The sequence below is a fragment of the Myodes glareolus genome, chromosome 11, assembly GCF_982192425.1.
Source record: "Myodes glareolus chromosome 11, mMyoGla1.1, whole genome shotgun sequence".
Classification (NCBI taxonomy): domain Eukaryota; kingdom Metazoa; phylum Chordata; class Mammalia; order Rodentia; family Cricetidae; genus Myodes; species Myodes glareolus.
In genome coordinates, this window is record NC_142036.1 from 46,785,031 (window position 1) to 46,809,252 (window position 24,222).

The 24,222-nt window shown below is 38.5% G+C and overlaps 1 protein-coding gene across 7 annotated transcripts in view; it reads right to left on the reverse strand.

The window, feature by feature from the left end:
* Positions 1-24,222, reverse strand: part of Rad51b (RAD51 paralog B) — a 515,139-nt gene that overhangs the window by 296,856 nt on the left and 194,061 nt on the right. For 5 of the 7 annotated variants that reach the window (XR_015004408.2, XM_087911700.1, XM_085697440.2 and 2 more), the window contains exon 9: positions 12,343-12,381. The exons of the other annotated variants lie outside the window; for them this stretch is intronic. Coding sequence is in view for 4 of the 5 variants with exons in the window: in XM_087911700.1 (XP_087767826.1) it covers positions 12,343-12,381 (39 nt within the window). In the remaining variant the exon portion in view is untranslated. The remainder of the gene's footprint in view (positions 1-12,342; positions 12,382-24,222) is intronic. 7 annotated transcript variants of the gene reach the window in all.

Below are 24,222 nucleotides of genomic sequence, written 5' to 3' on the forward strand. Positions count from 1 at the left end.
TGCTCTATGTTGGGCTGTGTGGGGTTCGCCAGAACATCTCAAGCAAAACAAAGCTTTGCACAGCAAAGGAAATCAGTGACTTCTCATGAACGCATCTGACTTTTCCTTCTTTTAGCAAATAGCAAATATTTGAGTCAATTTATTTATTTATTTTGAAGTAAAAGTAAATACGCCTTCTTTTCTTCTTTTCTTCTTCCTGGAGAAAAACCCCAAATTGCCTGAGTTCTTCAAGGAAAGCCATGGGTTTGGACAACTGTGACAGATCACTTCATCCACTCAGTCTTTGTTTCTTAATATTTGTCACAATCTGAAAGTGCATTACTCATTTGCTTATAATACTTTCCAGTGCCACAGGGATCTTGTCCTGTTTGCCATCTTTTCAATACTTGGAGCACTACCTAGCTCACAATAAACGACCTGTAATTCGTCACTGGATGAACAAACCCAGGCAGCCTCTATGTACTTTCCTAGCTGTATGGTCAGCTTTGGAGTGGCTAGTCTGAGACACAGATGAGAATGTTGAGCCACTATGGGAGCTGGTGCAGCTAGCAAAGCTCACTTCATAAAAATGACTAAGCACTGAAAGAAATACGAGTTTGAAATGAAACAACTGAGCTGAAGCATTGCCCAACCCTGCACCTTCATTATGTAATAAGATGGCAAATGTCCTTATGGCCTACATCATTTAGAGACAGAGTTTTATGTAATACAAACTAGCAACTGACCTTTATTTTTTATTACTCTATAATGAAAGAATTCCAAGGGCTGGAGAGATGGCTCAGTGGTTAAGAGCACTTGCTACCCTGTTTTGTTTCCTAGCATTCACATGGTAGTTCACAACTATCTAAAACTCAAGTCTCGAATACAATGCCCTATTTTGGCCTCCACATACACATGGTTCACATACAAACACACATGTAAAACACTTACACACATACAAATAAATTAAAAGTGCTTTTTTTAAAAAAAAGTCTAAATCCACCAATACACTGTTTAAAAGTCTTTAAGAAGCCTCCAGTGCACAGCGTCTTCCTTTAAATCTCAGCTAAAGTACAACTGTGCAGACATGAGTATCTTAGTTTCTTTGTCCTTCTTAATTTTTAACCTATCACTTCACCCATAAATTTGGAAATGAAGGAAGAAAAAATATTTTAAAATTAAGATTTAAGTCACAAAATTTTCCACTCAATGGAAGAAACAAGAAACCTCAATGACCAGAATTAGATCAGTCCTTTCACCGTATAATTAAGAAGAGTGAGGTTCACAGAAATAAAGAGATTGATAAATAAAACAGACAACAGAGATGTCCACATCCTCACGTCCAAGTATGCTATCTTACACAGAGAAAAAGTCAGGATTATGTTATGGATTTTGAGGTGGAAGATCATGTTGGGTCAACCAGATAGACCCAATGTTGCTGTAGATCTCATAAGAGGGAGGAAGGGGATGGGGCATATGCTTGGAATTCTAGTACTCAGAAGTAAAGCTGGAGAATTTCCATGAAGGAAGCCAGTCTAGGATGTGGAGAAAGACTGTCTAAAGCAGGGGCAAGGGTGTGATGGGTTAAGAACAGAAAGGAGCTGTAACAATGGAGCTAGAGGCTGTAGTGATAAGCTCTAGAGATGCGGAGCCAGAAGCTAAGAAATGCAGGCAGTCTCTAGAGGCAGGCAGATGAGTATATGAACTCTTCCCTCCAGTTTCCAACAGAAATGCAACCCTGACAACACACTGCCTTTAAGCTTCACACTTCCAGAATTTCAGTAGAATAAATTCATGTTGACTTGTACTATTAAATCTACGGTAATGTGTGATAGGTGCCAATAAGAAACTAACATAGAGTTAGTCGCATTGTAATGATGATGTAAGAGTACATATTTTCTGACTCTAGGCCTAGTTTTGTTTCTATCAAAATTTTTTATCTACTTTGTTTTTCTATACTGCCACTCAAGTTTCAGCTCAATGCCTTTATTGTATTACATGGGAAAATGCCTGACTAACCACAATTTGGGACTATTGGTTATGTCAAAAGCAAAGTCTGAAACTAGAGAGACTAGATTTGGACACCACTCAGGCTCTTATTAACTGTGTTACTTTGAGCATGCTCCTAGCTCTGGAGTACCTCAGTTCCATCATCTACAAAATGGGACTAATAACATCTATCTCACACATTTATCATGAGAATTTGATTAATATTTACAAAAAACACAAACATACCTTTGCTAAAGTAATGTAAAAATCATAGCAAATCCACCTGTAGCTTGCCATACAAGATCCTGCTTACAATGAAACAAAACAGTAAAGGCAAAAACAAAATTGCTATCTAGTAAGATAACAATTAGATAACTATTGTTAATTATTGAGGTAACAATTTAACTCTAAACTAAATCTTCATTGAGAATATTGACTTTTTTTTTTTAATAGTCTCACTGCAAAACTCAGGTTGACCTTAAACGTACTGTATAGTCCAGCCTGGCTTCAAACTCAGGTCATCTCCCTTTGTCAGGCTCCTGACTGCCGAGATTACAGGCATGTGGAACTATACTCAACTTCAGAGTGTTGGTTCAAAACTAATTTTGACGTTTAGCTAATAATTTAAAACCTATTGTAGAATCTTTTCTAGTGTTTGGGCAAATCATAACAAAACCAGACTATAAACAAGACAGCCAGTTTATGGAAAAATAATCTATAGAACTGAAATAGAATCAAGTTTTTATAAATGATATGGGCTTAGCATTTAAAACTGAAATAGAATCAAGTTTTTATAAATGATATGGGCTTAGCATTTGAAACAAAAATGTAAGCTATGAAAGAGGGATTTGACTATCTGACTCATTCAAGTGGCTGGGCTTCTCCTTATGTAATAAAGGGAGCGATGGGCTTTGAGGTCTCATATTTAGAATTTTCCATCACTCTAAGGTAACATAAGGCTTTGCAAAAATATTTCCCCAGCTGGAAACAGTAATTAATATGACAGTTTCCTCCTTATAATATATTCTCATGTACACGCCTGCAGGAGTGACTTGCTTGGATTGGTTTTCATTTTCACAGAATGCAGCCACTCCTAGAGCATTTAAATCAGTCACTCACGATTTAAGACATGCTGCATTTTGAAAGAGCAATAAAGATCCTGTGATAGGTGGGAAATGAGGATACTCAATTGAATCAGTGAATCACTGACAGACGTCACAGGCCTATGCGGAAGAAGATACAAAGTGGCAAGCTTGCGGGCACAGTGCCCACATCTATTCTATTCAGCATCATAATCCAATGTGTGCAATTCCAACACACTGGAAGATGTTCGGTATTTTTAGAACAAATCAGCAGGCTCCCTTCAGGAGAGCCTAAAAGCAAAGCATATATAAACAAAGCTGCATTTCTTTAGTGTGAGGTGTCTGTCTGTTTACATAAATCAGTGGGACAAGCAGAACTACAGGTCCATTTAGTGTGTAAAGACTTGCTTCCTTAATGGAACTGAATTTTCCCCTTTTCCTTAAATAATACACAACAAAGAGAAGAACATGTGTCTCAACAGAGTCAGATGCACAGAATTCCACTGTATTTGAGTAATATAAATAGAATGACTTTACTTATCTACAGTTTAACTACATCTGCACTGATAACATAACCTCTAGGTTAAAGAAAAAGGTGGAAATTTAAAATTATTTAACTCAATAATAAATGTGCAAAATCTAATCTTCATTAATTAAAATAGACATCTGCATTAAAAGTTAAAACTTACTAAGTTGGCAGTGCACAGCTGTATCCAGCACTCAGGAGACTAAGGCACAAAAATCACAAGTTCAAGGATGGAGACAATCTTTAACAAAGATTTTGGCTCTGTGAACAACCGTATTCAGGGGCAAAAAGACAGAATACACCCAGAAAAACTATTTGCAAAGCACATATCCAGTCGAAGACTTACATCTAGACTATAAAGAGAACTCTCAAAACTCAACATTAGAAACAATGTAATTAGAAAAGAAGCAAACATTTTCCCAAAGGGACATTCAGATGACATTAAGTACATGAGAAGATGTTCAACGTCATTAGCCATTAAGGAAATGTAAGTTAAAATCAAATTGAGATATCCCGAATTAAATTGGCTAACATTAAAATTATTGTTAACACCAAATGCTAGAAAGGATAAGAAAATGGACCACTCGTGCTCAGACACTGCTGGTAGGAATATAAAATGGAACAGTCCTCTATAAGATAGTTTAACAGTTCCTTTACTAAGGAACTGTTTACTAAGAACAGATTTACTCTACAAACCCAAATTGCACTCTTAGCAAACAAATGAAAATGTATTTTAACATAAAGTGTGCATATCAATATTCTCAAAAGTTTTATTCATAATAGCCCCAAACTGGAAACCATCCAAATATATATAAAATTGTGAATAGTTAAGAAAGCTATAGTATGTTGGAATAAGAAACATTAGCAATAAGAAACAAAGGACAAACCTTAAGTGGAAAAAGACATCTCAGAAGGATCCATATTGCATCATTACATTTATAGACTATTTGAGAAGCAACACAGTTCAAGAGATGAGAAATGGATTAGTGGATACAAAATTTTAGGGGTAGCAGTTGAGATAAGAGTGGCTGCAAAAGCTTAGTACGTAAGAGTCTCTAAGTGAAATTACTGACATTTTGGCAGTGGTGACAGTTAAATACAACTACATGAGCTATTAAGATGAAAAGCACACCAATAAGTGCAAAAGTAACTAGTAACAGAATAAATATATGTATAGTATCAATGTCAGTCTCTTGGTTTTATTGCTTTATGAGATTTGTGCAAGACAGTGACACTATTGGAGTCAGGGTGGAAGTGCATGTGGCCCTCTGTACATTTCGACATTTCTGTACTTTTTTAAAGGTAAAAAGTTTTAAATGTAATTTTATCAATTCTTTGAGAATTTCATACATGCAGACAATGTATTTTGAACATATTCAGCCCCACTGCTCCCCTTAAGTCCTTCAAAATCAACCTATGCCTGTCCCCTTTTCATAACCCAGAGTCCATATCATGCTGCTGATATGTATGGGTGTGAGGCCATCCACCAGAACATAGTCAGGGACCATGTTTTTCAAGAAAACTGGCTCTCCCTCCTCTAGCAGCCATCATCTGTTCATAGCTTCTCCTCTAGGGATAAAGACCACTAGCCCCTCCCCACTCTGTGCTAGAATGCCAACTGGCTTGATCTCACGCAGGTCTTATGTAGGTCACTACAGCTGCTCTATGTTTGTGTGTGCAGTGGTCCTGTTTTGCCTGGTCCTCCGCAGTCTTTGGTTCTTATGATCTTTCTGGACCTTCTTCCAAAATGTTACCTGAACTCTGGAGGAAGAAGGCATGACACAGAGGTCCCTTTTAAGGCCAATGTTCACTGACAAATCTTTACACTTCGATGCATTGTGAGTTTCTGCACTAGCTTCTCTCCACTGAATAAAGACACTTCTCTGATGAGGATGGAGAGCTACACTAATCTATGGACAAAGGGGTGTATCAGAGAGCAGTCTGATACCATGTCAGTTTAGCAAACTAACCATAGTACTTTGTCTTTGGGGTCTAAGAGCTCACCAGCCATGGTTCTTGACTAGCTTCACAGTACCAGACACACATTTCTTCCTGTGGTAAAGGCCTTAAATCCAGCCAGAAATTGTTAGTTGCCCCCATAATAACCATGGCACTATTGTACCTATGGGCATATCTTGCCTTGCCAGTCATTTTTCTAACTCACAAATTTCAGAGCTTGTTAAGACTGTTGGCAACTTTTCTCTTCCAGCAGTCTAAAGAGCACCTTCGTATCCTATGAAAGCTAGCCCATAGGGTGGAAGCTTCCTGGTGAGTACCAGCTTTACTTCTCTATGTCCTGTGACCAAAGCATGGCTGTGTCCAACAACAGGGTCTCAACATCAAACTCTTGTGGACAACCAAGAGCAATGACAATTGTCTATATATATTTTGGAGGTCTCTATGTGGTACCCAAGTATTCCCCCGGGCCCCCGGTCTGTCCTAAAAGCACTAAAACTATAACCAAGGTTCCTGAAGCTGCACCTCGATGGATTTGTCCAGAGTTGAGCACCAGGGTCAAGTTCAACCTGTCTTAAGGCTTTTCTCACTAAATATGACTGTGTTTCTCTGTAGTGTGGTGAGAGGAGAAACTCAGGCACTCTGAATGGTCTACATAATGCACAGAAACCCAAAACTACCATGCAAGAAAGCTAAGACAATCCTTAGAGGAGCAGAGTTGGGGGGAAAAATGGAGAAATAAGGCCTGCTGCTTTTGAGTCTCTGCCTCCAGTTGTTTGTGAGGCCCAGTAGCCTGTCCTCCCACAGTCTGACTGTCCAATCCTTTCTATTAGGAGATATTTATAGACTCTTTCTAATAAGTACTTAATAGTATCTTTTCTGTTTGAACACACTTAAGGTCATGTTTCTACCACATACAATCAAAAGAATAACCTGTGATAGAAGGGGAGTCCATCATGTTACAGTGCAGCCCTAATTGCTAGAATGCTCTTACTCATGATGAAATACAGAAAGCCAGCCTGGACCTACAGTCTCACAACTTCCTTACCCATCATTTCTATACACGTGATCCATTAATGGGGATCTCTATCCTATTGGATGCAGTCTGCTGAAACTGTGGTCACGGTGCCCTGCCTATTGTCAACTGAAAAACGGATATTGTCTTCCTACAACTGACGAATTAACAGACAAAGGCCCCCATGTTTTGTTTCAGAAAAGAAAAAAAAATAGGCTAAAAAAATAACTGAGCATGTGGCACTCCAGTACTGAAGTTAACTCAGAAATCTAATCAGGTATGCCATCGTTTAGGTTAGTCAATTGGTTTAGACAGCCAAGAGTTCTTTCTTATACCCCTTAAGTTTTTTTCCTCTCTTTTTCAAGCTAAGAACTCTTCGTTGGAAACAATTTCATATGACTTTATTTCTAATCTGAAATCTCATTGATTTTCTTCCAAACTATATATAAAACCCATTCTACACACATAGCAGCATAGAAAAAAATGGTTGAGCCTTCACAGAGATAGGAAGAACAATGCTCATCTTTGATCTAGCCATGTACTTCTATTAATGAGCTCTAAGGTCCATGGCATGTGTCACGATGGCAGACTTTTAGTTTATAGCCAGCTAAATATTTTAGTCTTGTTCATGCCAACTTTTTTAAAAGCCAAATGCTGCCCTACATTACATAGCTTACATTTTAAAACAGAGCTTACATCTTAACAATTCAGCCCGTAAGTCTCAGCTAAGTCTCCAAAGGTTGACAGTTTTATTCTCTGATAGTGTGGGAAATGACTACTGTTTATCAGATTCTCTAAATAATCCTGCGTTTAGATGTCTGTACTACATATAAGAATCAACTAAGTAAACTTATGGAGCATACTCCTTGATCCACTAATATTAAAATAAGTAAAGCAAGAAAATTCCAAGTGGCTAAAGAAATGATATGGTAAATAAAAATCATACACACTTCAGGCACTTAGACCAGGTGTTTAAACATGGTAGATCATTTACTTCAGTGGTCCTCAACCTTCCAAAGGCTGTGTGACCCCTTAATATAGTTCCTTATGCTGTAGTGACCCCAACCATAAAATTATTTAATTGCTATTTCATAACGAATTCTGCTACTGTTATGAGTTGTAATGTGAATATGTGATATTTGATAAGTGACTCCTAAAAGGATTGTGCCCCACAAGTGGAGAACTTCTGATTTACTCTACCACTGTCTACTATTGAGCAGTTCAAGAATTTTCACATTCAATTACTTTATTTTTGAGGTATTATTTCTGTTCAAGAATTTTATATTACTTAGAGATCTCAAAACCAAATAATCAAATCTCACACAGAGAAAGTTTCAAGAGAATGATTTTAAAAAATTACTAGACACTATGTTTGAATTTCTGAGAAATTCCTCCTTTTAATTTTGATCTTGGTTTTAATTTGATATATTAGAAGAACAAGAATAATGGTAAAGCCATAAAGAGATGATGCCTAAGAGGGGAGATAAGCTGTCTGGACTAGCTCCCAACACTGCATTTCATCTTAGTGAGTTTATCTTTATCCAGGATGGAAAAAAAAGTCTTAAAACCCAATCTTGTCAACACAACAAGAGGAGACCCACTTCAAATACATTCACAGCAGCAGATGAACGCAGTAACAATGCCAATTCATTAATCTCCTGGAAGAAGTTCAATTGCTTTATAGAACCAGGGACTCTTGAGAGAGTCAGACAAGCACATGTCTTACTATGAGAGGCATTCTTTGTGGATGGCTGAGCAAACTGCAGGTAGTAGTCCCCAGAACTTCACTTTTACAGTTGCTTGGGATGACTACCGACAATAATAGGAAGGCACTAAGATGAGAACTGCTGGCCAACACCCTGATTTCAGGCTGAACAGAGAACTCCGCCAACGCTGCCCCAGACTCCTGACCCCCGGCACTGTGCGCTGTGAATGGGTTCTGATGTAACCTGCTCAGCTGGTGACTTCACTACAACAGAAAGGGACACCATCAACGAAACCAGCTGCTTTACTTCCCAACCTGTCCTTCAACTTCCCATTGTATAGATTTTCTTCAATTAAAATCATGAATAAAACTAAAATAAAAAAGTTCATATTAACTCATACAAAATGTTCAGTTATTTGTTTAAAAGCCATTTTTCTAGTCCAAGTCATAGTTCACCAACTAGACTCCATATCGCATGGGAAATTTTAAGATTTATTTTAATTCTGAATTATGGGTGTATACATTCATCTGTGTCGGGGGTATGTGCATGTGGGTGCCTGAGGAGGCCAGGAGACATGTGATGTCTGGGAGCTGGAGTTACAGGTGCTGAGCCACCCAACATGGGTGCTGGAAATCGAACTCAGGTCCTCTGCAAGTACAGCATGGCTCTTAGCGGCTGAGCCATGTCTCCAGTCTCGTCACAGAGGAACTTTCCAAAGCTGCCAAGACTTGGGCATCAAAATCTGACAGCAAGGTCTCCAGCTCTGTATTCAGCAACCCCTCTCACTGATTCCCAGGCACACCGGATAGAAGCTGCTGAAGCACTTGCTGGGGAGGGGCCAGGTGGCCTGTGCTGCTGGAGCCAAGTAACACTCTCTCCTGACAGGCACACTCTTTCCTGGGGAATGTTAATACCCGCTGTTTACTTTCCAGTCAGCTCTGTCCTTTTGGGATCATACTCTTCAAGACAACCGTTGAAATATCCTGTGGCTTAGCACAACTGAATAAACTAAGTAAGATCGTCATTTCCCAAACGAATGAAAAGCACATATCTTGGTTGCCTGTGGTGTGTAGGTTTCCCCTAGTATGTGGCTCTCTACCTAAAGAATAATTAGATGTATTTCAATGGTTTTTTAGCTGTGTGTTGTCACTTTGAAGTCTTAACCCACAAAATTTTCACAGTTTCGGAAGTCAGTGTTTGCCTGGAAGTGAGCATCCTTCCTCACTACATAGAGAAATCCCGTGAGTCATAGCAGAAAAGCAAGTATTGAACTAGCTCTCAAGAGACTTAGCCAAGGACGGGTTGTGTAATCTTACATAAATCATTGAAGAGTTGAGGGAGGCAGTTATCCTCACTGGTAAAACAAAAAGCACAAAATGGTGATCTCTAAGATCTACTACAACTAGATCTTTCTGTAGATTCCTCCAAAAGCAGGCCAGTGTCCTTGAGACCACTAGAGAAAGGTAGAAAGTAGAAACAGCTCTATGAATGGCTTGGTTCATCCCAACCAAGAAAAGAAGACTTTATATCTAGACATTTATCTTTGGGGTAAAGAAATATTTCAATGACAAACTACTTACTAAATTTTAAAATAAGGAGTTGCTAAAATTAGCTTGAGAGTTTAACATTCCTCATGCTGCTGATAATAAGAGAATTACTTATTAAAATTATATAAAGTAATTTTACAAAGTAATTTTCTTAATGAACAGAGATTTAAAAAAAAAAAACAAACATTATCTCTAGGCCCTTCACAAGGAAACCTGCAGAGCTGTCAGAATTGACTTGAAAGTTCCAGAAGATATACTGGCTGGGGACCTTTGGAGGTCCAGCTGGCTTCTCTTATGTGACCTTTTCTGAAGGTCTCTTTCTCTGGAGAGATGTTCAAGCAATAGGAAAACAAATAAGAATAAGTTCCTAAAGAAAGGACGCAGCATCATTTGGAGGAGGAACCTGAAAACAACTAATGCCAGACTCACATTCTAGGCCTGCAATATCATCTTCAAACTGTTCCAGCATCTCTCCGAAAAGTAATTAAGACCTCACCAACTTCTCCCAAACAGTGGAAAGAACTTTGACTTTTATTTGTTTTGTTTTTTGAGACAGGGTTTCTCGGTGTAATCCTGTCTATCCTAGAACTCGCTCTGTAGACCAGGATGGTCTCGAACTCAGAGATCCACCTGTCTCTGCCTCCTGAGAGCTGGGATTAAAGGCGTGCACCACCTTACCTGGCAAGAACTTCTACTTTTAAGTTAAGAAATCCTATAGTTTTTTTTTAAATTGCTCACAGACTCCACTTAACATTTCATTCAGTAGATATTTATTGATTATCTTCCATACTCTCTAGGCACTATGGTAAGAACTTAGGCATGAGGTGAGATTCTACACACAGAATGCCCATATATCTTAGATTGGAGAAGTGGAAACAGACCACTTACCAGGCAATTCTATCATTAAGTATAATGGGAACTCAAAAATTTTAAAAATTGTAGTAGTCACCATTTAATTTTCCATGAGAGATGACAGATTACCAATTTTCGGTTTCAGAGTAAAAGGAAACAAATATAGCCTTCCTGCCATGACATCCTGACTGTAATAAAGAGCATACTTCATTGGTATTTACAGTTCTCCAGAGATGTGCATGGATGTATATTATAAGATGGGGCAGTTAACTGGAAGTTACTGTTTTGCAGTACAGTTAACTGTGGAAAATAGGCCTCTACCTTTCCAAATTAATATACTCCAGGTCAAGACCACTGAATGAAGTCCAACATTCATTCAATAGAACAGTAATGAGTATTCTGTGTTCCAGCACTATGCTAGGCCATGGGGAAATACAGATGAAAAAGCATGCTTCTACCCCCATGGAATTTACAGTCTAATAGAAGAGGTAGCTATATAAACAAGTCATTCCACAGTATGTGAATGGTGGGTGCTTTTAAGATTATACTACCCTAGCAATGAGAAAGCAGTAAGCAGGCCCCTTCAAGAGAAAACCAGTGTGTGTGTGGGGGGGGAATAATCCAACAGTTTGGACATGTAGTTGGGGGAACTAAAAAAAACAAGTATGATAAAATTCCTATTCTAATTTCATAAGGAGACAGAAAAGAGATGAAAGGTGTGGCATTTGAGGCAGACCGAGGGAGAGGAAGGGTCAGCATGCTTAGAAAAGCAGAGGATGACTGTGTTCCTTTTAACAAGAGCACTGAGGAAGGCTTCATAAAAGAGGTGGGAGCTGAGGTGGCTCATCAGTTTATATTCTGCAAGGTTCTATTTATACAGCAGACGTAAATTATTTCAGCTCTGCAGAGGTGATTTTAAACTGTCCTTGAGTTACTTTAAAGTCTTCACAGAGAACTGCAATAAGCAATGTATTTTCTGTGGAAAGAACCCGCCCAAACACCTTGACATTTTCATTCCACATACTTCACACATGGTATCTTTTATGTCTGGGAAAGGAGACTAGGAAATAGTTCAAATACCCAAGGGCCTCTCAGCATATATGTTGGAAAGTGCACCTAATTTCCAAAACAGGTCGAATTGCAGAATACGTCGTGATTGGAAAACAAGCTGCTGACTCCTGGGTATGGACCAGATGCTGGAGGTTAGGCATTAAGGGAGGAAAAAGCAACTCGGCTGTCACAAGAGTCACTGCACAGCCTCTTCTTCAGCTCAGCAATTTTAGACTGACAGAGGTGTCGCAACATAAAACCCATTTTCATTTGCCTAGAACTCTTCTGACTGTGACTTACAATAATGCCTGTGATGATTTAGGACTACGGAATACAGATTAGTCCATAAGGATAGCAAGCAATTTTGCAATTACCGAGAGTTCCCCACCCCCCACCCCCGTATAAAAGAGCTTAAAGGTTATCCAGAAAAAGGACATGAATGGCAATAGAAAAAAAAAAAAGGAAGTAAATATTTTAGGAAATAAGGTCATATAAACAAGAAAAGGACTAGCTATGGCTGTGAACATTTCAAGTCTGATGAGAATATTTCTGTTGTTACTACAGGAAGCTACAACATCAGCATAAAGAAACTGTATGACTACAAAACACAGATTACATAATGCAGTCTCCATTTACTTACAATTATTGTGTCATAGTCAGAACGAGCAGAACAAAATCCCTGAGAAAACATAAGGATTATTATGAAATATTATGAAGATTTGGTTCCATAGGTAGTTAAACAACTACTTTGCAAACTCTATTTTCATACGGCCCTATGAGAGCCTGTGGCCTATTATACATCTCACTCCTTTTAAATGACTCTGAGAATAGGCTTCACTACAAGTGGAAGGGTTTGCTGTTGCTTGGTTTTGCATTACTGAGACAAGAATTGCTTACAGTACCTAGACTTACTGTGAACTTCTGGGCCCTCCAGCCTCCGTCTTCCCAGTGGTAGGACTGTAAGCATGTGCCACCGAGCCTGTCTAGTCATTGAATCCTAAGAACAACCTACCATCAAATTTCATGGCAGATTATGGGATGTTTAAGGTTGATTTACTCACCTCCCAAAATGGGATTTGCCTTCAAAATAGTATCTCTTAAATACCCCTAAAAATTAGGCAATACCCTTTCCAGGCATATCTTACTTTACTCAGACAACCAAATGAGCAGAAGTTAAACTACACAGATAGATGACTCCTAAAAGCCCGGAAGTGAACATGTTAACCAAGTGCTCGGCCTCTGCTTGGCTGGCCGGCGATGGTAACTTTATTCCTGGAGCCTGATTCCAAGAGCTATCGGATTCCATTCACATTATACAGGGCGCTGTGAATCACGCTGCCAGCTACTTAGAAACAACCGCCTGTGCTTTTTCCATTGCATCTGTTCTTCCAGCTCTCATGGAAACAAGTGCTGCCACAGCCCCTTGATGAGCCAGCAGAGCCCAGTCATCTGGCAGCAACCGCTGGCCTCCGGCATCTGAGAACACCAACCAGAGAAAATGAGGGGATTAAAAAAAAAAAAAAGAAGTAAACACAAGGCAATCCATTTCTCACTCCCTGATGATCTGTGATTCCAAGTGCCTGATACAGCAATTAATTCTGTTTTGAATACTGGGCAAATGAGTGCACAGCACCGTCCTGTATTCCCACCATTTTCTTGTGTGCCGAGGAGAAGGCTCAGCGGTGTTCCCGCTGGCCTGGGTGCTCCGTCAAGCATATGACTCACTGATGGAATATTCTAAGTAAGGGTACATTTCTCAACCCAATATGACATTATGTGGGAAAATTTAGCTTTGTCACCTGTTTCTCATGAGAGCTTGGGAAAGTTGCATAATCTCTTTCAACTGTACATTTATCTCATCTTTAAAACAAGAATTAAAAAAAACTGACTTCTTTTTTCCTTATTGCTATTATGGACTTGCAAGGCCTATTCATCATTTAAAGGGAACAAAAAAAATCTGTAGATTCAGTGACACCAAGAAGCTAGTCTGCTCTTCCACCTCAGGGAAAAGATCTCTATGGCCTCAAAGAACAAAACCACCACATGAACAGAATGAGAAATCCTATTCCTTGCTCAGAGAAGCCTTCTTTGTCTGGTCAGAAACCAGAGCTACTGCATGGCATTAATAGGCCACTGAATACTAACACAACACTAACACACACACATCCATTCTGCCATTAGGCATGCAGGGGCATGACTAGACGGGAGGCTTACTCTGTCTCAGTGATAAGAATGGAGAAACAAGGTTGAACCCACTCCTCGGCACACAAGAAAATGGTGGGAACACAGGACGGTGATGTACATTCATTTGCCCAGCATTCAAAACAGAATTAATTGCTGTATCAGGCCCTTGGAATCGCAGACCATCAGGGAGTGAGAAATGGATTGCCTTGTGTTTACTTTTTTTTTTTTTAATCCCCTCATTTTCTCTGGTTGGTGTTCTCAGATGCCGGAGTCAGACGTTGCTGCCAGATGACCGGGCTCTGCTGGCTCATCACTGTCAGGTGGGATTTCCAGTCACACTTTCGTCCTCACATGAAGACATTTCCAAGATGAAGGTGCTACTCTTCATACATGCTTATTGTAAGCTGTGCCTCCACTGAAAATTACAGTTATTTTTTCTAAAAGTGTGAAAAAGAATTCACTCTCCAAACATCTATTTGTGCCAGATAATTAAGTAGCCGGCACAGGTCCTTGACCCATAGCTCACTAATCACAGAACCCAGGGAGCTAGTGCATCATTTCACAATGCTCAGGACCTGTAGAAAGACTGAGGAGAATCGTAACATGACCAGCTTAACTTGCTGTCCAAGAAGGAAAAATTAAAGCCCATGCTGTTTCCTGTGTACAAAGGTCTTTTCAATAAAACTTTTCACATTGTACCATGAATTGATTATACTCCCAGATTATTTACATGTCTATGGCTAATTTTATTTTAGTGGAATGGGCAACACCTGAACATGATATAAAATAGAGAGAGATAGGCAGTGAAAGGAAGTCCTTGCTGTCACTTGCTTCCAGATACCAGTTCCCCACGCTGAAATAATATTATAACGAAATATAATAAGCTATTGGTTTCTAAGAAAGTGTATAACTCAATAACCAGGGCATCTGCATGAGACTGACCTAGGCCCTCTGCATATATATTACAGTTGTGTAGCTTTGCCTTTCTTGTGGAACTCCTAATAGTGGGAGCAGAGACTGCCTCTGACTCTTTTGCCGACTTCTGGGACATACAGGATTGCCTAATCCAGCCTTCAACTTGATATGACATGTATTGTTACTATCCATGGGAGGCCTGCCCTCCTCTAAATAAAAATAAAGGAGTGGATGGGGTGGGGCATGGGGAAGGGAGGGACTGAGAGAAGAGGATGGAGGGGAAACAGCAGTCTGGTTGTAAAGATAGATAGATAGATAGATAGATAGATAGATAGATAGATAGATAGATAGATAGATGATAGATAGATAGATGATAGATAGATAGATGATAGATAGAAAACTTGTGATTTATGCAAAATGGCAGCATATAGGTGTCATGCTTTTGCTTTATTTACAGTGCATCTTAGATTGGCTCCCTTATTACCATACGTTATTTTAATAAACTTTTCTGTACTATTCCATGACAAACCCTGATCTATTTAGTCAATCTCATGTCGATGATCATCCCCATGTAATCCTGTTACTCCATGCAATGGTATAGTATTTATGCTAATGTCAGGTATATTATTCAATTGAGAGTAAATGAAGAAAATTCCTTAAAGTATAATTATTGAGTGAAAGAACAAATGTATTTAAAGTTAACAAAAATCCACAAAAAGATAAAACAACTTAGCATTTTATCAATAATATGGCACTGAACTTAAACCAACCCAATCTTGAACAAAATTTAAGTATCTCCAATAACTTCATAGATGAATATTTATTTGTAATCAATAAAATGATACCATTTGAACTTTATCTCTATGAGAGGGGGCAGCATCTTTTTATAAAAATTTAAAAAACAATTATGCTTTTTAAAATGTGATTTGTCTCTGCTTTTCACCAAATCTTGTTGTAGGTTGTTGGTCACTGCTTTCTTGCTTATTTGTAGATGTTTCTTATGCTTTAGAAAAGAAGCCTGTGGTGTGAGAAATTTTCTCCGGATTTTCATTTGTCATTTGACTCAGCTTATAATGGATTCTCTAGCTATACATTAATCTTCTGAAGTATTTGATTATACTGTAGTCTATGGTATGTAGGTTTTGTATTATATGTTGAAGAGCTTTTCTCACGCAGAGATTATCTTAAATGATCTGGCTTTTTTCCCCCTAAAATACCTGATTATGCTTTCTACAATTAAATAATTATTCTACTCTGCTATTTGAGGATAAGGCTATCTGTCAGTGCCTTACATGAAAGACAACAGAACACAGTGATTAAAAGCAGACTCCAGAATGAACTTGTTCTACACATCAATTGTGGGGTCTTTCTGAAGGTATTAACACGACTGCAGTTAAGCGGAAACTGGCTTTCTGGAGGTTTAGAGGAGCTACAGTCCACACAGTATTCAGAGAAGTACTTAAACTGTAATGAACAGTCAATAAAACCCATACTATTTTCATGAGTTTTAGGGAGATAAAAGAGGATTGAGGAAGGATCTCGGGTAGCGCACTACTGGCCTTGAACTCACTATGTAGTGGAGGAAGGGCTGGAACTACTGAATCTCTTGCCTCTACCATCCAAGTCCTCAGACTGAGACATACACCATGGTGACTGGATATTAGAAATCTTAACGAAGACTTAAATGGTAGGTTGGGGAGACAGCACTGAGAATCTTGTCCTTGCCCAACCCTTGCTAAGCAAGCATGAGAGGAGAGTTTCAATCCCCAGAACCTGTATAATAGCCAGGGAGGGGCAGGAGAGATGGTTCCACAGTTAAGAGCTGTTGCTTCTCTTCAGAGGACGGGAGTTCAGTTCCCAGTACCCACATCAGGTTCACAATTGCCTGTAACTCTAGCGCCAGGAAATTCAAGGTCTTCTTTAGACATCCAAAGGGCACCAGCACATGTACACATTCTAAAACACAGACACATAATTAAAATAAATTTTAAACCAGGCAAATTGTACCTGTTTTACGTCTTGAGATAGAGGGAATCCCTAAATCAATCTAGGTAGCTACACTAGCTTGACTCAATAAGCTTAGGGTTCATAAAAATCCTACTCCAATAAAGTGGAGAAACTGGAAGTCAACTTTGGACCTCCACATGTATGTGCATACAACATACATGCACATCGTATTTATATGACTTAGATGATGAAGTTCACAAAAGACTTTCAATAGCCTTTCCAGATGGCTCAGCAAGAAAGCACATATAGCCAAACATAATTAACTTAAATGCCATGCCAAAAATCCACACGGTAGGAGAGAACCACATTGTCCTCTGACTTTCACCTTCAGGCTGAGAACTCTCCCTCACATAAATGAATTAACAAATTAAAAAATAAAGTGTCTTTTATCATAGAGATGAAAATAAAATTTTTTCTGCTGTTTTAACATGGTAAGTTATACTGCAATTTCTAAATATTGATAGCCTTTCATTTCTACAATGAACTTCACCTGGCCACATTTCTACTCTTCAAGGGTGCTGAATTTATTTCACTAATATTTTGTTTAGTTTTCTATATACAATGAGTGAGATTTTATCTGTAATATTCATTTTTAAATTCTTGTGTGCATGATGAGACTTACCTAAATAACATGTATTTTTAAGGGTAGTTCTTTGTTCTCTGATCCCTCTATTAGACATCTTATTTCTTTTTAATAGTCCTTTTGCAAATTCAGTAATGATCTATGTAATTATTTGTTTTATGCCAGTTTCTCAAGGTAAATATAAGTATACAAAGGCACAAATCAAGGATGTTTTGTTAACTGCTCTATCTCTGGAGCTTAGTATGATGTTGAGCACAGAAAGTGCTCAACAAATACTGATTACTGAATGAACATGTTAATTAGTAATAACTGAAAAGAACAAATGCATCTTTGTACAGTGCTATTACTGACTCTGGATCTTTCTAACATAGTGAAAACCCATGTCAATATCCTACATTTGCTTTAACGTTACTGATTTTGAGCAGGGGATTTTCAAATGTACAGTTGCTTTATTCCTATTTCCTCTGATCTTAAAACTACTTGAAGATTGCAAAATAAATGAACAAATTTAATTAACAGAAAATACCTGAAGCAGTAGAACAGCTTTACAGAGGACATTACTGCGCTGCCCCTGAAGCTGTGATTCTTATTTTTTTTTGTTGTTTATTTATTATGTATATAATATTCTGTCTGTGTGTATGCCTGCAGGCCAGAAGAGGGCACCAGACCTCATTACAGATGGTTGTGAGCCACCATGTGGTTGCTGGGAATTGAACTCAGGACCTTTGGAAGAGCAGACAATGCTCTTAACCACTGAGCCATCTCTCCAACCCCTGAAGCTGTGATTCTTATTTAAGTATGAATACTTGATTTATGAAGGAGGCAACTGAAAAATACAGTGTTGTCACTTGTTTTCAAGGGCTATTTATATGTCCTTCTCAACATAAGAATGGGCTCATATGGCACAAGTTATGGCTGCTACCCCTCAGTAGGATGAAGTAATGGCCCTTCAAAGCATGCAGTAGGCAGATGCCACAGAGCATATGCTGAGACTGTCCTGCCTGGAACCACTGGGAAAGTGGGAGAAGTACTCCTACTTTCCTTTTTCACTTTTACAGAAGAGCTAACAGCATGGTTCAAAGCTGCTTCTGAGCACTCATGATAACGTGAGGAAAGTGTCTGATAGGCAACAGACAATAAGCGGAAGCTGGTGTTATCAGTTTATGAAGAGTAATGAACTTAGAATACACAAGTAGGGAAAGGCCCTATCTTTTCCATGGGTAAAGTGGACATGTCACAGACTGCTATGCTCTCTTATAACAGGTAATCACTCTTTACTTCAACACCATTCCTCGTCTAAGTCAATTCTTACAAAGACTTCTCCTTTTAACAATTAAATAGAAAACGACGTTGTGCACAAAATTTCCATTTACAATGCAAATTATTTCTTTTAGTAACATGGTCCTGCTAGAAATGAAAAATAGGTCAGAAACAATGAGAAAAAAATTCTTAGAAAAATCATAAAAGGATTCTCGCCTGTGAGAAACTGCCAATCCTTGGTGAACTTAGTGAACATTAGTGAACTTAGTGAACATTGCTTGGCTTGCAGTGGCTACTCAGAGGTGGGGGATAGAAGGCAGAATCAAAGTCCAAACAGAGTAAGAGGAAAGTAAAACCCTCACTGTAGACTGTGATTCCAAGACTCATCAGGTAGGAGGAACATGCCCTGATGAAGAGACCTACCTTTCTTAATGATGGCCACAGGCTGACAAATTAAAAAGGGGGCCGCTCCATTCATTCATTCTTCATTCAACAAATATTCCCCATGTGCCTGTTTTGTGTCAGGAAACATTCTGCACCTTGGGTAATAATAAAGATCTCAAGTAACAAATTCCTCCAAGAACATTTCTAACTAAAGCCTAGCCAATATGGTTAGGCTTCTGGCATTCCTTGAGGTGTAGTGGTCACAAGTCCCTGAGAGAGGCAAATAGGAATCTCCCCTCCTTTGAGATCCTCAAAGAATAAACTCTAACACAGCCTTCAAAACCTCTCAGAAGGTTCCTACAATAGCTGCTCAGGAGCCACTGTGAGGATTAAGTCAAAGAAGAAATTATAAGAAAAGGAGAAGATGCTTTCAATCAAATGCTAATGACACTGCTATATACTCTTATTTGGAGGTATAGCTACAACGGTACTTAGAAGAAAACGGATAGTCTTGATGGTTTATATTAAAAAACAAAACATAAAACAAAACATTAGAAGAACAAAAGATAACACACACACACATAATATGAGAAAGGCCCAAATAAGGAAAACAGCATTAATGAAATGGGGTGGGGGATACAACAGGGAGAATTTTAAAAATACAAGTAGAGCATGAATATGTGTAAGACCCTGCACTTGATCTACAGCACCAGAGAAACAAAAGGCAAGAAATTATCCTTGAAGAAACTAATAAAATCGACAAATCTCTCATTTAACTGAGCATGAGAAGGTACAGATTTTTAAATATATAGTTATACAGGTAAACAAATAGAAAGATACTTTCCTCATTTCTTATCATTAATTTTTATTAAAGTATCTGGGCAGGGGCCAGAGGGGGATGTGTAACAGAGTGCCATAGGAGGCCAGAGATATCAGATCCTTTGGAACTGAAGTAACAGGCTACCCGATGAGGTGCTGGGAGTCAGCTGAAGTAACAGGCCACCCACTGTGGGTGCTGGGAATCCTGAAGTAAGGGGCTACTCGATGAGGGTGCTGGGAATCAGCTGAAGTAACAGGCCACCCAATGTGGGTGCTGGGAATCCTGAAGTAACAGGCTACCCAGTGTGGGCATTGAGAATCAAACTTGGGTCCTCTGCAAAAACAGCACATGTCTTTAACTGCTGAGCCATCTCACTGGTCTCTTTTTATTTTTAATTGATGTAATATTTGCACTTATTTACAGAGTAAAGTTTGCTCGTGTGTGTGTGTGTGTGTCTGTGTGTCTGTGTGTCTGTGTGTCTGTGTGTAATTCAATGAATAAATCAACCTATCACCTTAGGATAACTTTAGTTGATAAGAACTTTACTCTTCAACATAAGCATCTAAAGACTTCTATAACATAGAAACTTACATGTTTAAAAAGAAATTCAGTAGAGAATTAAGGAAAGCTGGATGAAGGATATATGGAAACTATATTACTACATAACTTTTTTTCTAAGTCCAAAGCATTTCAAAATAGAAAGTTAAAAGAAAATATCCTCACTAATTTCAAATTGTTATTTTTTAAATTATAGACTTAGTTTTGGAAACAAAACAATGAAAAAATTGACGTAGAACAAATGCTAAAAAGAAAGTCAGTAACCTATCTAATTAATAAATTTCTTTGCAAAGGAGGGGCTAATTTAAAAATATACAAGACTGTTTTCTTTTACAGTTCATAAATGACTTAAGACATCCAAAAGACAAGTTCTAAAAATATTTTTTGTAATGACAACATCATTGGATCAGTTAAAATGTGACTATGTTAAAGAACAGTTCTCATTTAAACCAGGGTACCTTATGAAATATTTATTTTTACAATCACTCTTCATTACCTTCTGGTCACACCTCAGGGTGTGAAAGAGGTTTTTGAATACTCTGTAAATGAAAAAAAAGCTATCTGAAGGCAATAATTTATCATGTTTTTCTCCACCTTCAAAGGTAAGGGTCGTAGTTATTTTCAATTTCTTCTGTTATGGAAAATCTGTATATTTTACCCTTTGAGGGTTTTGAGAAATTTTTATTACTTAATTTGCCTTTCTATGGGTGGAGAAATAAAAAAAGAAGAAAAAAAGGAACCTAGTAACAGAGAAAAAGTGGACAGGCAGTGGACAGTCACTAGTGTCAGCTCTCCCAAATCATATCTTTGTTAGTCTAATGGTTACTCTAACTAGACCAAACCAAAGATCCCCTGGCTAGTCACTAATATGTCAGCCATGCCACATGCCACATTTTATTGAGAACTTATAACCATTAGTTAAAATGCTTAGCTAGTCATTCACTGGATTACAAGTTGGAAGTCATTGAACCGCTATTTAAACACACAGAAATAACTGCCCAGATGGGCACCACTCCCAAGTCTCGAACGGAACAGAAACATTTTATTTCTTTATCTTCCTGATGAAGCAGTGTGGTTTAGGATATAAATTCAAACCTTAAAATCAATGTCTGAAGTTCTCTTCCTTTTTGCCACTCAATTTTCCTGCCTTGCATATAAAACATATGTAATAACATTGTTACCTTCCAGGAGACTTAAGGAAATTAATAATAGAGTTGTAAAACATTTTGCAAACACAAAATGTTACATAAGTGCTTGCTTGTTCCTTGAATGTACTCATTATGCTGCCTTCTTTGAACTTAATATTTGCTTATAACTCTACATTTGAGACTTCCCCCGAGGAAGAAATTTCAGGGTTTTTTTTGCGTGGTTTCACAGACTTTTCTTTATATAAGCATAGTTCAGTTCAACAGGATGCAGAGCCAGGAAAACACATGAGGGCTGACCCAAGGCTGAGCGGTGGTCACTGACCTCTGAACCTATGGACATGCTTCATCCATCAAGGTGCCACATTCACTCAGCATTTCCAGCTGGGAATTTCAACAGAAATGGAGTTATTAACAGAGAGCTAAAAAGATGTAAGAGTTCTCAATAGAGTGCCATGGTTTCTAGAGAACGCTCTGCTTCAAAACAAGACTGCATTTTCTCACTAATCAATGTGCAGACTCTTCAGAGAATAAAAGATCATTTTTATATCTGAACAATATTTAACCGACTTGGGTCTTCGTTGTTCTAATTTTATTCACTTTCTTGATGAATTAACATCTGAAACTGTTGGGAAAATGAAAACTTAGCTTCATACTAACAATCGCATGCACGTTCCTATGTGGAATACCCTGCACAGGACCCGCTGTGTGTGAACCATCAGGAAACAGCAACTTGGCATACATGTGAGATAAAAGCAGAGTAGGCTACTGAGAAGACAAGAAGAGAGAGATTGCAGAGAGATAAGGGAAGAGAAGGGGAGGGGACAAAGGTCAACAAAACCAAATTATTTAAGTATCCCATGAGAGAAACCATTATTTTCTATGGCATCTTATAAACAAATGAAAAAAGAATTTAAAAAGCAGAAATGTCTAGGTGGTGGTGCACACCTTTAATCCCTGCATTCAGGAGGCAGAGGCAGGCAGAGCTCTGCGCATTCAGGGCTAGCCTGGTCTACAGAGAGAGTTCCAGAATAGCCAGGTCAAAACCCTGTCTTAACACCCCGCAAAAAAAGAAAGAAAAAAAAAGCAGTAACACACATAAAATATAAAAATTAATTCTGTCAGATCATTTGCTGTTTTAATTATTGAAAACTTAACAAACACAAGTGCTTCTGCTTCTATTTGGACATACGACTGTGAAACACGGACTGAGAAATATTTAGCCTGTGTTTGATAAGGACAAACCCATAGAAAGGGATAAAGCTGACAAAACAAATATCCTTTCTGTGGCGTTACTATGCTGATGTAGTAGAAAACAAATCACAGGCACTACCAAGGGTAACGACATAAATCCTACAAAGTGTTACGTGTATTCCCCCAAAAGCTCCATTTTGAAGACTATCATAGACCTTCAGGATGGCTCAGGAGGAAGGTACCTGCTGCTAAGCCTGACAATCTGTTAATGCCCCACGATTCACATGATAGAAGGAGAGAAGTGACTTGTGTATGTTGTCCTCTGACCTCCACGTGTTCACTATGGCAGGCGCATGTGCGCACGCACACACACACACACACACACACACACACACACACCATTAATAATAAATGAATAACCATCATATAAAAACAGCAGATTTAAAAAGTTGCCATTCAATTGTACTACATAGATTGCAAGGAATAGGTTTTATTCTATAGCCTAGACACTATGTAGTCTATATAAATGAGTCATATGAGTATTTTGCCTGCATATATGTAAGTGTACTGCATGAATGCCTGAAAAGGACTTGAGATACCCTGGAACTGGACTTAAGGGCACTTGGTGGTATGGGTGCTGGGAACTAAACCTAGATCCTCTGAAAGAACAGCATGTGTTTTTAACCATTAATCAGCCCCACAAATCGTTTCTAATAAGCAATCTGGAACAATTTAAATTACATAAGAGAAAAGACACCAACTCTGTCTTAAGAGTTTCAGATGTTATACACACGCACAGGTACAAAGCAAATGTGCAGTACGAGTGTCAGATCCACCACCTCAGGAGTAGATGGACGTCATTAAGATTTATTCCAGATATTTCAGGCAAAATAATAAAACAAGCAAGTGCCATAATTCTCAGTACATCAGGGGAGAAAGAGTATATATGTACCCAATATGGGAAAGAAAAGAACTTCCCAGATCAAATCTTTGTTGGTTCTTCATTGTGAGGCTGTAGATAAGAGTTTGAGATTATTATCCATTAGATTTGTTCTGTAGAGAAAATCTAATGCAGTACATGTGGGAAACCTTTTGCTACGACACCAAACATTTAATTACAACATTTGGTTAAGACTGGAGGGGGGGCTGGAGAGATGACTTAGTGGTTAAGAGCACTTGCTGCTCTTGCAGAGGAGTAAGCCAGAATCCCAGCACCTAGACCCGGTGGCTCACAAACACCTGTACCTACAGCTCTCTGAGACCCAATAGACTCTTCTATACTCCGTAGGTACCTGTACTTGAAGGCACATGTCCCACACATACAGACAGACAGACAGACAGAAACAAATACACACACAAACACACTAAATCTTTTAAAAAACATAAACAAGAAAACAATGATATTATACTATATAATGGGAACTATACTATATCCTATATTCTTAACAGTTTTTACTGAAGTCTCACTCC